This window comes from Mobula birostris, chromosome 2, assembly GCF_030028105.1.
Source record: "Mobula birostris isolate sMobBir1 chromosome 2, sMobBir1.hap1, whole genome shotgun sequence".
Classification (NCBI taxonomy): Eukaryota; Metazoa; Chordata; class Chondrichthyes; order Myliobatiformes; family Myliobatidae; genus Mobula; species Mobula birostris.
In genome coordinates, this window is record NC_092371.1 from 165,503,974 (window position 1) to 165,517,567 (window position 13,594).

Genomic DNA, 13,594 nt, shown 5'->3' on the forward strand with positions numbered 1-13,594 from the left:
TGTGAGTAGCTGGCATCAGAAATGAACCAAGCCAAGAAGTGTCTCTGGGAAACATAAAGAGCACTTTCCTGTCGCTGGTTCGAAGTACTGGGCTTAATAGTCTTGGACCTGTTCAAGTAGAGGTGGGTACAGCTGCCACTTACGTCGCACTTTGGCAGGAGCTCTATTTGTTGTTACACACACTGCTATTGCACAAGAGGCTTGTGTGGTTCACACATTAAAAATTCACAGAGCACTACAGCACAGAAACAGAGCCCAGGCTTTGATGTGCAATTGATTCTGTGGAAGAAAGCTTTAGATGTGCATAATACATCACTGACCACCCCTGCACAATGCTAGGGGCAAACAGACCAAATACAGGGAGGCCCAGTCAACCCCTTGGTGAATGATTACAAAGACTAAAGATAAAAGATTAGCTTTATTTATCACATATTTTTTGAAACACACAGTGAAATGCATCATTTGTGTGAAAGATGTGCGAGGAACAGTCCGCACGTGTCATCACGCTTACAGCACATTACATGTCCACAACTTGCTAACCCTAACACACATGCCTTTTTGAAATGTAGGAGGAAACCAGAGAAACAGGAGGAAATCCACGTGGTCTCGGGGAGAATGTACAAACTCTGTACAGAGAGCAGTGTGAATTGAACCTCGATTGCTGGCGTTGTAAAGGATTACACAAACTGTTACGCTACCGTGCCATCCAAAAACCACTGCAAGCAGTCATTTCAGTATACTGTGGATTTAAAAGCTGATAGTTAAAATACTACTAGGTATTTGTTCCAGCCCCCCACCCGTTTACTGAATTGTGGCAGTTTGGGCTTCAGTTATCATACAATCAATAAAACATTTGTTTTGATTCACTGAGCCACATTTCTTGTAAATCAGTGCTGTAAAATCAAGGCAAAAACATCTGAGTCAAAGGTCAAGAGTGCAGTGAACTTCTAATCAAATTCAAGTTCAATATTGTTCAATGTCATTTCCTTTACACAAGTGTAAAGAACAAATAATTGCCCGTCCAGAACGATGCAACACAAATGAAAAACACAATAAGACAACAAACACAATAATAAAAAAACACAATAAATACAAATACATAAGATAGCTTATAAACATAGATTGATTGTATGTATGTAAACTTACACTAGGCATAGGAGTGTCTGCACATAATCAACACAAATACAACCCATCCACCAGCCACAAATTGAATTATGGGCAAAGCTAAACATGAAGCTTAAAATGATGGGAGAAAAAGGCCAAAGAATTCCCTTTAAAATGAGTTATACTCACTTGCCAAATGGTACATTGCGAGCTGAAGGCACTGCTGCATAATAGAAATTCTTGAATTCATCCATCCAGACCTCAGCTGCCCTGCGTGTATTTCTTTGAGAGAAAACAGACCACACTCCTAAAATACTTACTCTTCAAAAGATAGCAATTTCAGACAGATAGATTTCTCACTAGGGATGCTCACACAACCAGAATGTTACATTATGATATTACATTTAAAGGTACTTTATCACAGTTTTGGAATGTAGAGAACTCAGTAAGCATTTCACAAACGTCAGCTCAGGAATGTTAGAGGCAGAACAAGGATTAAAGATTAGCTTTATTTGTCACACATACACAGTGAAATGCATCGTCGTATCAATAACCAACATAGTCCGAGGATGTGCTGGGGGCAGCCCACAAGTGTTGCCATGCTTCTGGCGCCAACACAGCATGCCCACAACTCGCTAACCGTAACCGTTTGTCTGGGAGGAAACTGGAGCGCCCAGGAGAAAGCCACACGGTCACAGGGACAAAGTACAAAGTCCTTACAGACAGCATTGGGAATACAACCCCGATCTTCTGATGGCTGGTGCTGTCTGGCCCATGTTTACTCCATATTAATCTCAATCCATGTACCTATATACTGCAAGTATATTTTAAATGTAGTTTATGTACTCGCCTCAATCTTTTCCTCTGGCAGTTCATCCCATATATGGACTAACCTCTGGATGAAAAATTTGCCCCTCAGGTTCCTATTCAATCTCTCCCCTCTCACCCTAACCCTACACTCAGTATTCACTTTATTAGGTACATCCCATATCTAAGACAAGGTTGGAGAGATTTTTGCAAAGTACGGGAATTAAGGGTTATAGGGAAAAGGCAGGTAGGTGCAGATGAGTCCATGGCCATATCAGCCAAGATCTTATTATCAGCTTGAACTAGTCCAGCCATTTTCTTCTGACCTCTCTCATTAACAAGGCATTTTTGCCCACAGTACTGTCGCTTACTGGATGTTTTTTTGCACTGTCCTCTGTGAGCTCTGTAGAATGTGATGCATGAAATTCCCAGGAGTTTTTGATACTCAATCTACCCTGTCTGGCACCAACAATCATTCCACAAACTCACTTAGATCACACTTATGTTTGATCTGAACAACAACTGAATCTCTTGACCATGCCTGCGTGCACTGAGTTGCTGCGTAATGAGCAGGCATACAGGTGCATCTAACAAACTGGCCATGAGCGTACATCCTCTCATCCTTGATTCTCCGACCCTGGGTAAAGACTGTGTTTATTCACCCTCTCTGTGTCCCTCATGATTCTGTATACCTGTGCAATGCCACTCCGTATTCTACTATATTCCAGTGAATAAGGTCCCAGCTTGTTCAATGTCTACAGTACTGGCACATCCTCATGAATATACTCTACAACCTTTGGAAAAAATGCAGAAGCCGGGATACCTCTCCTGAGAAAACAAATTAACTTTAATTTCAGAGGGAATGAAATTATGGAGCTTCAGATAAGAGTTGGAAGTAAGAGTTCTGATTGACAACCAGACACCAGAGTTAAGGTAGCTAGGACAAACTATCAAGTTAGGTGACCGAACAATTAATCAGGGAAGTAAGTTTTATGGGAGCAGAGAGAGGCAGAAGGGTGAAGAGACAAGGGGAGTGAAGGGATGAGGCAGTCGATGACACTGAATCAATAACCAGAGAGATGATGACATCAGGATTTAGAAAAGCGATGTGATCTCTGAGGGGTGACACACTGGATGAACACACAAAAAGGGGCAGTAATAAGGACTGAAGCTGTGACCTGTACACCTCGGTAAGTTACCTTGCAAAAACAGTGCCGCTGCCTCCTGGAAAAGTATAGGGATGCTGCTTGCGGAATACATGGCCAACCCGACTGCAGGGAATGATTTCAAGTGTGCCTCCGCATTGCCATACCCGAAAAGAAATCTCTACAAGAGAAAATGAGTGTACAGAACCCACACACTGAATTAAGTTGCAATTTCCCATCGCTAAACGTCACACCACATCACCCTAAACTCTACTCTAGCTGAGAACTCATGATCAATGGAACAGCTGCATAACTGCATTAAAACATAACAAACCTGCTACCTGTATGTTTCTATTTTTGTTTGTTAAAGCCAAAGTATGCAGGAAGTAACCTTGTTTGAGAGGTCTTGTGACCCTTGCCTCAACACTGAGATGCAACAATGGACAAACAAGTTGTAAAATTCTGCTTGGTATCCATATTAAATTAAGATGTTCAGCAAAGCTGTCTCCAATCTACATTTTATGTAGAGGAGACCTCGTTATGAGAACCAGAATAAAGGAAGTTCAAGTGGATTGCTGCTTCATGTGGAAGGACTACCTGTATCGTTGGATGGTGGGAAGGGACAAGATCAAATGGAACATGTTATGTCTCCTACCTGGGAGTGTACCGTGAGACAGTGAGCCATTGTTGTTGAAGAAACAGGAAATAGAACATAGAACTGTACAGCACAGTACAGGCTCTTCAATTGTGCCGACCCTTTAACCTATCCCAAGATCAATCTCACACTTCCCACCTACATAGCCCTCCATTTTTCTTTCACCCATGTTACTAGCTAAATTTCTTAAATGACCCTAATGTATCTGCTTCTACCATCACCCTGGCAGCCTGTTCCAACCATCCACCACACTTTGTGCAAAAATCTTCCCCCTGAGGTGAAGGGTGAAAGCTGAAATATTTAAGGGAAAGCTGAGAGGGAACTTCTTCAGTCAAGGGTGCTGCAACTGCAGAACGAGATGCCAATAGAATTGGAGGATGCAGGTTCCATAACAACATTCAAGAGAAGTTTGGATAAGTATATGGATGTGAGGGGTATGGAGGGTAATGGTCACGGATGGTCAATGGGACCAGGCAGGACTAGATACGGGTTCCCATCCTGGGGTCCACAAACCCCTCAGTTAATGGTATGGGTCTATGGCATAAAAAAGGATGGGAACCCCAAGACGAGATGGATCGAAGGGCCCTTTTCTGTGCAGTAATGCTTTTTAACTAAACCCCCTCTACTCTCCTCCAAACACCTTAAAATTATGCCTTTTCATATTAGCTATTTCCACCCTGGGAAATCAAGGAGGAACTGGTCCCTTAGGAATGCTGAATGGGGAGGGGAAGGAATGGTTGGTCTGATACTGGAATCTTATTGAAGGAGGTGGAAGTTACGGAGGGTGATCTGCTGAACGTGATTGCTCATTGGGGTGGAATGTGAGAGTGGGGACAACTTTGCTGCTGCTGGGAGAGGAGAAGGAGAAAGGAGGGATGCAGGAAGCAGAGGGGCTTGATGAGAGCTCAGTCAGCCATGGTAGAAGTAACTGCATGTTTAAGAAATGGAAGTCATCTCAAGAATCTTAAATACAGGACAGAGAGGCAAAAGAAAAAGACCTGAGTTATAGTAAAAGACTGAACAGACTGTATTCCCTGGAGCGTAGGAGAATGAGGGAAGATTTAACAAAGGTATACAAAATTATGAGGGGGAATAGATAGGATAAATAGAAGCAGGCTTTTTCCATTGAGGTTGAATGAGACTAGAACTGGAGGTCATAGGTTAAGGGTTGAAAGTGAAACATTTAAGAGGAACCTGAGAGGGAACTTCTTCAAGCAGACAGTGGAACGAGCTGCCAGCAGAAGTGACAGATGCGGATACGATTTCAATACTTAGGAGAAGGTTAGGTAAGTACATGGATAAAAGGGGTACGGAGGGCTATGGTCCAGGAGTGAGTCAATGGTACTAGGCAGTTCAGTTCAGTTCAGCACGGTCTACATGGCCAAGTGGCCTGATTCTGTGCTGTAGTGCTCTATAATTTTATGACCCTAAAAACTGATGGTAATTATTTAAATAAACCCTTCAAATTTGGGGATCCGCAGTTTATGGCTTTTTAGCAGCAGTAGAGGTTCCAAGAAACAACAGTACGTGAGGATGGCGGTGGGGGGCGGGGGGGGCAAAACCAAAGGTGGAGGACAGGAAACCCAGGAAGAAGGAGTGAGAGGACGCAGAAGAATTTTAATTCTGTATTTCTGAACAGTCCATGAACACAACATCGCTGTTTTGCTCTCTTTTTGCACTACTTATTGTAACACAAGAGATGCTGGAAACACACAAAACGCTGGAGGAACTCAGCGAGCCTGGCAGCATCTGTGGAGGGGAATAAGCAGTCGACATTTCCAGTGATGTTGCCTGACCTGCTGAGTTGCCCCAGCATTCTGTGTATTTTTATCATATACTTCTCATTGTAACTTACAGCAATTTTTTATGTATTGTACTGTACTGCTGCCATAAAGCAAGCTTCATGACATTTTGTCAGTGATAGTAAACCTGATTATCTGAAGCACTAGGACATGTACATGGAAGGTTGATGCTTTGAGGGATATGGAGCGAATGTCGGAAATTGGGAGTAGGTGGGTGGGCACCATGGTTGGCATGGATTTGTTGGGCCAAAGGGCCTGTACCTGTGCTGTAATGCTCTATGACTACTGCAGAGCCTCTGATGAAGAAAGTCTCATGATTAGTGCAGATACAACAGCCGTCAGTGGCAATGAATTCCACAGATACACCACCCTCTGTATCAAGAAATCCCTCCTCATTGCTATGCTAAAGGGACATCCTTCTATTCTAAGCCTGTGTCCTCTGGCCCTAGACTCTCTCAGACACCCATACAGATGTTAATAAGCTCTATGCTGTAAAAACATACTTGGGAAAACAGATCAGAGGTAAATATTATCAACACACATCTAGGAAACACTTTTGCTACACTTTTTAAACAGTCTTTTAGGTTGAGCATTAATCTGCCTCAATATTTAATGTAATGTAAAAATATTACAGGCACTTACCCAAGTTCTCGCCACCCCAGACATCCATCATCATGTCGTATTTTCCAAGTTCCTCAAAGTAACTCTTATCCATCACAAACAGACCTCCAGCTATCATGGGCGTTCTAAGAATACAATGCATGATAAATTTATGCATATAGCACAATATCCTTCATAATTTCAAAAGAGGAACTGGGTAAGTACTCATAAAGGAAAAAGAAAGCCACAGGAAAGGATCAAAGCTCCACAACCTATGGGCTCAATTTCAAGGATTCCACAACTCATGTTCTCAACATTACTTATCATTTATTTATTTTTAAATTGGCACAATTTGCCTTCTTTTGCACACTGATTGTTTGAATGTCTTTGTGTGTAATCTTATATTGATTCTATTTTATTTTTTGTTCTACTGTGAGTGTCAGCAAGGAAATGAATCTCAGGGCAGTATATGGTGGCAAATGCTATAGAGTAGCACTTACAGTACATCCACAGTGATGAAGTGCTTTGAGAGGCAGGCGATGAAACATGACAACTCGTGTCTGGGAAGTGACTTGGATCCACTCCAATTTGTCTACCGTCACAACAGGTCAACAGCAGATACCATTTCATTGGCTCTTCACTCAATTCTGGAACATGTGGACAGTGAAGATGCATACATCAAGATGCTCTTCATTAACTACAGTTTGGCATTCAGTACTACCATCCCCTCAAAATTAATCAATGAGCTTGGAGCCCTAGTCCTCAATGCCTCCTTGTGCAACTTCCTTCAATTTCCCCACTTGCAGGCTCTAGCCAGTTCAGATTGGCAACAACATCTCCTCCACAATCCCCCTCAAGGCTGTGTGCTTAGTCCCCAGCTCTACTCGCTTTATACTTATGATAGCAAGGCTAAGCACAACCCAGATGACATATTTAAGTTTGCTGATGACACATCTGTCATTGGATGAATCAGCATATAGAGGAGGGGAGACTGAAAATCTGGCTGAGTGGTGCCACAACAACAACCTCTCACTCAATGTCAGCAAGACCAAGGAGTTGATTATTGACTTGAGGAGGAGGAAACTGGACATCCATGAGCCAGTCCTCTTCGGAGGAATCACAGGAGGAGAGGGTCAGCAACTTTAAATTACTCAGTGTTATCATTTCAGAGATCTATTCTGGGTTCAGCATGTAAGAGCAATTATGAAGAAAGCATGGCAGCGTCCCTACTTTTTTTTTAAAGAAGTTTGCCAAGGTTCAGCTTGTCATCTTAACCTTCGACAAACGTCTTTAGATGTGTGGTGGAGTGTATTGACTGGTTGTATCAGAGCCTGATATGGAAATACCAGTACCCTTGTATGGCAAAGGCTAAAAACACAGTGGATATGGGCCAGTCCGTCACAGGTAAAGCCCTCCCTGCCATTGAGCACATCAATACAGAGCGCAGTCGCAGGAAAGCATCATCCAACATCAAGAACCTCCTCCATCCAGGCCATACTCTCTTCTCACTGCTGTCATCAGGAAGGTGACACAGGAGCCTCAGGACCTGCACCACCAAGTTCAGAAACAGTTATTCCCCCTCAACCATCAGGCAGAGGGGATAACTTCACTCGCCCCATCACTGACTTGTTTCCACAACCTATGAACTCACTTTCAAGTACTCTTCATCTCATGCTCTCTATATTTATTGTTTATTTATTTATTATTATTATTATTATTATTTCTTCTTTTTCTTTTTGTATTTATACAGTTTGTTGGTTGTTTTGCACATTGGTTGTGGTTTGCCTGTTGGGTGTGGTCTTTCATTGATTTTGTGTTTCTTGTATTTACTGTGATTGCCCATAAGAAAATGAATCTGAACATTATATACGAGGAATTCTGCAGATGCTGGAAATTCAAGCAACACACATCAAAGTTGCTGGTGAACGCAGCAGGCCAGGCAGCACCTCTAGGAAGAGGTACAGTCGACATTTCAGGCCAAGACCCTTCGTCAGGACTAACTGAAGGAAGAGCTAGTAAGAGATTTGAAAGTTGGAGGGGGAGAGGGAGATACGAAATGATAGGAGAAGACAGGAGGGGGAGGGATGGAGCCAAGAGCTGGACAGGTGATTGGCAAAAGGGATATGGGAGGATCATTGGACAAGAGGCCCAGGGAGAAGGAAAAGGGGGAGGGAGGGGAACCCCAGAGGATGGGCAAGGGATATAGTCAGAGGGACAGAGGGAGAAAAAGGAGAGTGAGAGAAAGAATGTGTGTATATAAATAACGGATGGTGTACGAGGGGGAGGTGGGGCATTAGCGTTATATATAGTGATATAAACTTTGTACATGTACTTTGACAATAAATTTACTTTGAACTTGACAGGGTCAAAGTGGAGAATTCATTTCAGGTTACAGTGGATGGAATAGTAATTTAACTGTGATTTAATACTGGATATCAATGATTTCCTGGACAACATTGTCACTGTCATTTCTGTCCTCTAGTGTATTCTCTGGGAATCCAATAGTAATACACACTAAATGCTGGAGGAACTCAGCAAGTCAGGCAGCTTCTATATAAGGGAATAAACAGCTGTTGTTTCTGGACAAGACCCTTAATCAGGATTGGAAAGGAAGGGGGAAGAAGCCTGAATAAGAAGGTGGGGGAGGGGATGGAGTAAGAAGCTGCAAGGTGGTAAGTGAGAACAGGTGAGAAGGGTGGGTGGGGGAGGGGATGGAGTAAGAAGCTGGGAGGTGATGAGAACAGGTGAGAAGGGTGGGTGGGGGAGGGGATGGAGTAAGAAGCTGGGAGGTGATGAGAACAGGTGAGAAGGGTGGGTGGGTGGGGGAGGGGATGGAGTAAGAAGCTGGGAGGTGATAGGTGGAAGAGGTAAAGGGCTGAAGGAGGAGGAATCTAATAAGAGAAGGCAGTGGACCATGGGAGGAAGGGAAGCAGGAGGAGATAATGGGCAGATGAGGAGAAGGGGTAGAGGGTAACTAGAATGAGGAATGGGGGGAAATAAAGAGAAAGGGGAGGGGTAGAAATTACCTTGAGTTAAAGAAATCAATGTTTATCCCATCAGGTGGCAGCTTAGCCAGACATAAAACCTGAGTTTGGTCTTATCATGGCTGTAGAGGAGGCCATGGACAAATATGTCAGAATGGGAAGTCAAGTTGAAATGTGTAGCCACCAGGAGAACTCTGGCTTTTGGATGGGCAGAGTGAAGATGCTTGACTAACTGGAGGTCTCTACAGAAGATTAGTGGAGTGGTCCCAAGGTAAATACAATGACCTCCCCCACCCCCCCCAGATGGAATCAGCAAGGTGAGATACTGATGATTCTATTTCCATGGGTGTGGTAATTTTACAGCAGGAACCCCTGGAATGGGCAACAGCAGAGATGGAGAGCAAATAACCAAGCTGCAGTTACTTTGGTCAGACAGCACCGGTGGAGGAACAATCGATGTTTTGAGTCAAGGCCCTTCATCAGGAGGGTCTCAACCAGAAAGACAGAGAGGGTGGGTTTTGGGAGAGGTAAAATGAACTGAGAGGAAAGGTTACAAAAGCATGCCAGGGAGCTTTAGGCTTGCAGGTCAGCAGAACACAAAACTAGAAGTAAGCAAATGCAAATTTTGGCAAGAATTTGAGATGCAGAACATTGGAAAAGTTTCTAGGTAGCATCATTACTCAAAGCATATCAAGTGAAATCTTTGGCACTCAATCCCACTAATTATCGGTGAGAAATGAGAAGCTGTTAAATGTAGTAAGCAAATACATTTGGGTCGGTGAGATCAGAGGTCACGGGCTGGGAGTCTGGGCCAGGGACTGGAGGTCAGAGGCCCAATGTCTGTGACATTGGCCAATCCTAGGGTTGGAAGCCTATCTGTATGAGTGGGTATGTGGACGGAAAAAGGACTTGTTTTGCTTTTGTTATGTTGTTGCTGCTTGTGTTGCTCTGCTAAATGTGGTCAGCATGCAATGTTGGTGCCTGAATGTGTGGAGATACTTGTGGGCTGCCTCCAGCAATTCCTTGGGTTGTGCTGGTTGTTAACGCAAACAATGCATTTCACTGCATGTTTCCATTACCTGCAATAAATACACAAACCTGAATTTGACTTGAGAAAAAAAAGGGATTGGGTTCAGGAGATAGAAAAAGAAAGGTGGATAAAATCAGTTATGGTAATAAAACAGCAAAAGGTTCCCAGACTCTGTCAGCTGCTTTCTCTCAGGCTGGGCATTGGGCAGGATCTTGAGCCAAAGCAAACAGCTAGTGAGATAGAGGTGGCGTTAGGGGAATGCAGGACAGTGCAGAGCAAACAATGGCCAAGCACGTGGCATGAAATAAAACAACCAGATAAATTAGGCATCAGAGAGGGCAACAAAGAATTTAATGAGACTGCTGTTCAGTCCGTGTTGCCCTGTAAGTTTTAAGAGAAATACTGTGCAGTGTTGCATCTATCCTCTCCAATGGATGCAATAGACATCATTCTGAAGAAAAATAGGTGAAATCATTCAGGAGCCTACAACAAAAAGATATTATCTTATTATTTTATATTATTTATTATTGCCAGAATGCAGCCTTGATTAGATTTATACGGGGAGGTTTTATATTATTTATCCATTTTCATGTTTATTGGGTATAAGTTTGTTGGGGTGTTGTATAAGTTATATTGATGACATTTCATTCTTTGTGAAGTGCTTTGAACATCCTGTGATAACGTGAGCTGCTGCACCTGATGCAGGGACCTTCCTCATTTCCATTTGATGTAATCCAGAACAGCTAAACCCAAAGAGGCTATCTATTTTACAGTTCCTTAATTCCCATTTTACAAGCTATCAGGTGTGATGGGCATGTTTTCCTGCATTCTTGGCTGATGGCCATTGAGGGAAGAGAAGACAAAACAGAAAAAAATATGCTTACAAGCCAAATCAGCCAAAAAAAGAAACAAAACATAGAAGAGTACAACACAGAAACAGGCCCTTTGGCCCATGAAGTCTAAGCCAAACTAAACTGAGTTTCTCTGCCTGTACATGATCCATATCTATCCATTCTCTGTATATTCACATGTCCATAGCAGCTTCTTAAACACCACTGTTGTATCTGCTTCCACCCCACTACCCCCAGCAGCCCATTTCAGGCACCGACCACACTCTGGGTAAAACAATGACTCTGCACACCTTTCTTTCTCTCATGTTAAATGCATGTAACCTAGTACTAGTAACCTAGGACAAGTGACGGAAGTCTGTGTAGGGGAGCACTTTGGTTCCAGTGGTCATAACACCATTTGTTTCAACTTGATCATGGACAAGGATAGATCTGGTCCTAGGTTTGAGGTTCTTAACTGGAAGAAGGCCAAATTTGAAGAAATGAGAAAGGATCTAAAAAGCGTGGATTGGGACAGGTTGTTCTCTGGCATGGATGTGATCGGTAGGTGGGAAGCCTCCAAAGCAGAAATTTTGAGAGTGCAGAATTTGTATGTTCCTGTCAGGATTAAAGGCAAGGTGAATAGGAATAAAGAACCTTGGTTCTCAAGGGATATTGCAACTCTGATAAAGAAGAAGATGACATGTATAGGAAACGGGTAGTAAATAAGGTGCTTGAGGAGTATAAAAAGTGCAATAAAATACTTAAGAAGGAAATCAGGAGGGCTAAAAGAAGACATGAGGTTGCCTTGGCAGTCAAAGTGAAGGATAATCCAAAGAGCTTTTACAGGTATATTAAGAGCAAAAGGATTGTAAGGGATAAAATTGGTCCTCTTGAAGATCAGAGTGGTTGGCTATGTGCGGAACCAAAGGAAATGGGGGAGATCTTAAATAGGTTTTTTGCGTCTGTGTTTACTAAGGAAACTGGCATGAAGTCTATGGAATTATGGGAAACAAGTAGTGAGATCATGGAAATTGTGCAGATCAAAAAGGAGGAGGTCCTTGCTGTCTTGAGGAAAATTAAAGTGGATAAATCCCCGGGACCTGACAGGGTGTTCCCTCGGACCTTGAAGGAGACTAGTGTTGAAATTGCAGGGGCCCTGGCAGAAATATCTAAAATGTCGCTGTCTACAGGTGAGGTGCTGGAGGATTGGAGAGTGGCTCATGTTGTTCCGTTGTTTAAAAAAGGATCGAAAAGTAATCCGGGAAATTATAGGCCAGTAAGTTTAACGTCGGTAGTAGGTAAGTTAATGGAGGGAGTACTAAGAGACATAATCTACAAACATTTGGATAGACTGGGACTTATTAGAGAGAGTCAACATGGCTTTGTGCGTGGTAGGTCATGTTTGACCAATCTATTGGAGTTTTTCGAGGAGGTAACCAGGAAAGGAGTTTTTCGAGGAGGTAACCAGGAAAGTGGATGAAGGGAAGGCAGTGGATATTGTCTACATGGACTTCAGTAAGGCCTTTGACAAGGTCCCGCATGGGAGGTTAGTTAGGAAAATTCAGTCGCTAGGTATACATGGAGAGGTGGTAAATTGGATTAGACATTGGCTCAATGGAAGAAGCCAGAGAGTGGTGGTAGAGAATTGCTTCGCTGAGTGGAGGCCTGTGACTAGTGGTGTGCCACAGGGATCAGTGCTGGGTCTATTGTTATTTGTCATCTATATCAAAGATCTGGATGATAATGTGGTAAATTGGATCAGCAAGTTTGCTGACGATACAAAGATTGGAGGTGTAGTAGACAGTGAGGAAGGTTTTCAGAGCCTGCAGAGGGACTTGGACCAGCTGGAAAAACGGGCTAAACAAATGGCAGATGGAGTTTAATACTGACAAGTGTGAGGTATTGCACGTTGGAAGGACAAACCAACGTAGAACATACAGGGTTAATGGTAAGGCACTGAGGAGTGCAGTGGAACAGAGGGATCTGGGAATACAGATACAAAATTCCCTAAAAGTGGCGTCACAGGTAGATAGGGTCGTAAAGAGAGCTTTTGGTACATTGGCCATTATTAATCAAAGTATTGAATATAAGAGCCGGAATGTTATGATGAGGTTGTATAAGGCATTGGTGAGGCCGAATCTGGAGTATTGTGTTCAGTTTTGGTCACCAAATTACAGGAAGGATATAAATAAGGTTGAAAGAGTGCAGAGAAGGTTTACAAGGATGTTGCCGGGACTTGAGAAACTCAGTTACAGAGAAAGGTTGAATAGGTTGGGACTTTATTCCCTGGAGCGTAGAAGAATGAGGGGAGATTTGATAGAGGTATATAAAATTATGATGGGTATAGATAGAGTGAATGCAAGCAGGCTTTTTCTACTGAGGCAAGAGGAGAAAAAAACCAGAGGACATGGGTTAAGGGTGAGGGGGGAAAAGTTTAAAGGGAACATTAGGGGGGGCTTCTTCACACAGAGAGTGGTGGGAGTATGGAATGAGCTGCCAGACGAGGTGGTAAATGCGGGTTCTTTTTTAACATTTAAGAATAAATTGGACAGATACATGGATGGGAGGTGTATGGAGGGATATGGTCCGTGTGCAGGTCAGTGGGACTAGGCAGAAAATGGTTCGGCACAGCCAAAA

At 43.1% G+C, this 13,594-nt stretch overlaps 1 protein-coding gene across 1 annotated transcript in view; it reads right to left on the bottom strand.

Annotated features, from left to right (window-relative positions):
- The window catches only part of galnt2 (UDP-N-acetyl-alpha-D-galactosamine:polypeptide N-acetylgalactosaminyltransferase 2), a 118,349-nt gene that overhangs the window by 24,219 nt on the left and 80,536 nt on the right, over window positions 1–13,594 (bottom strand). Inside the window, exons 10-12 of the mRNA XM_072250813.1 lie at window positions 6,156–6,259; window positions 3,111–3,237; window positions 1,294–1,386 (exon numbers count right to left, since the gene is read on the bottom strand). Of these exons, the coding sequence (XP_072106914.1) occupies window positions 1,294–1,386; window positions 3,111–3,237; window positions 6,156–6,259 (324 nt within the window). The remainder of the gene's footprint in view (window positions 1–1,293; window positions 1,387–3,110; window positions 3,238–6,155; window positions 6,260–13,594) is intronic.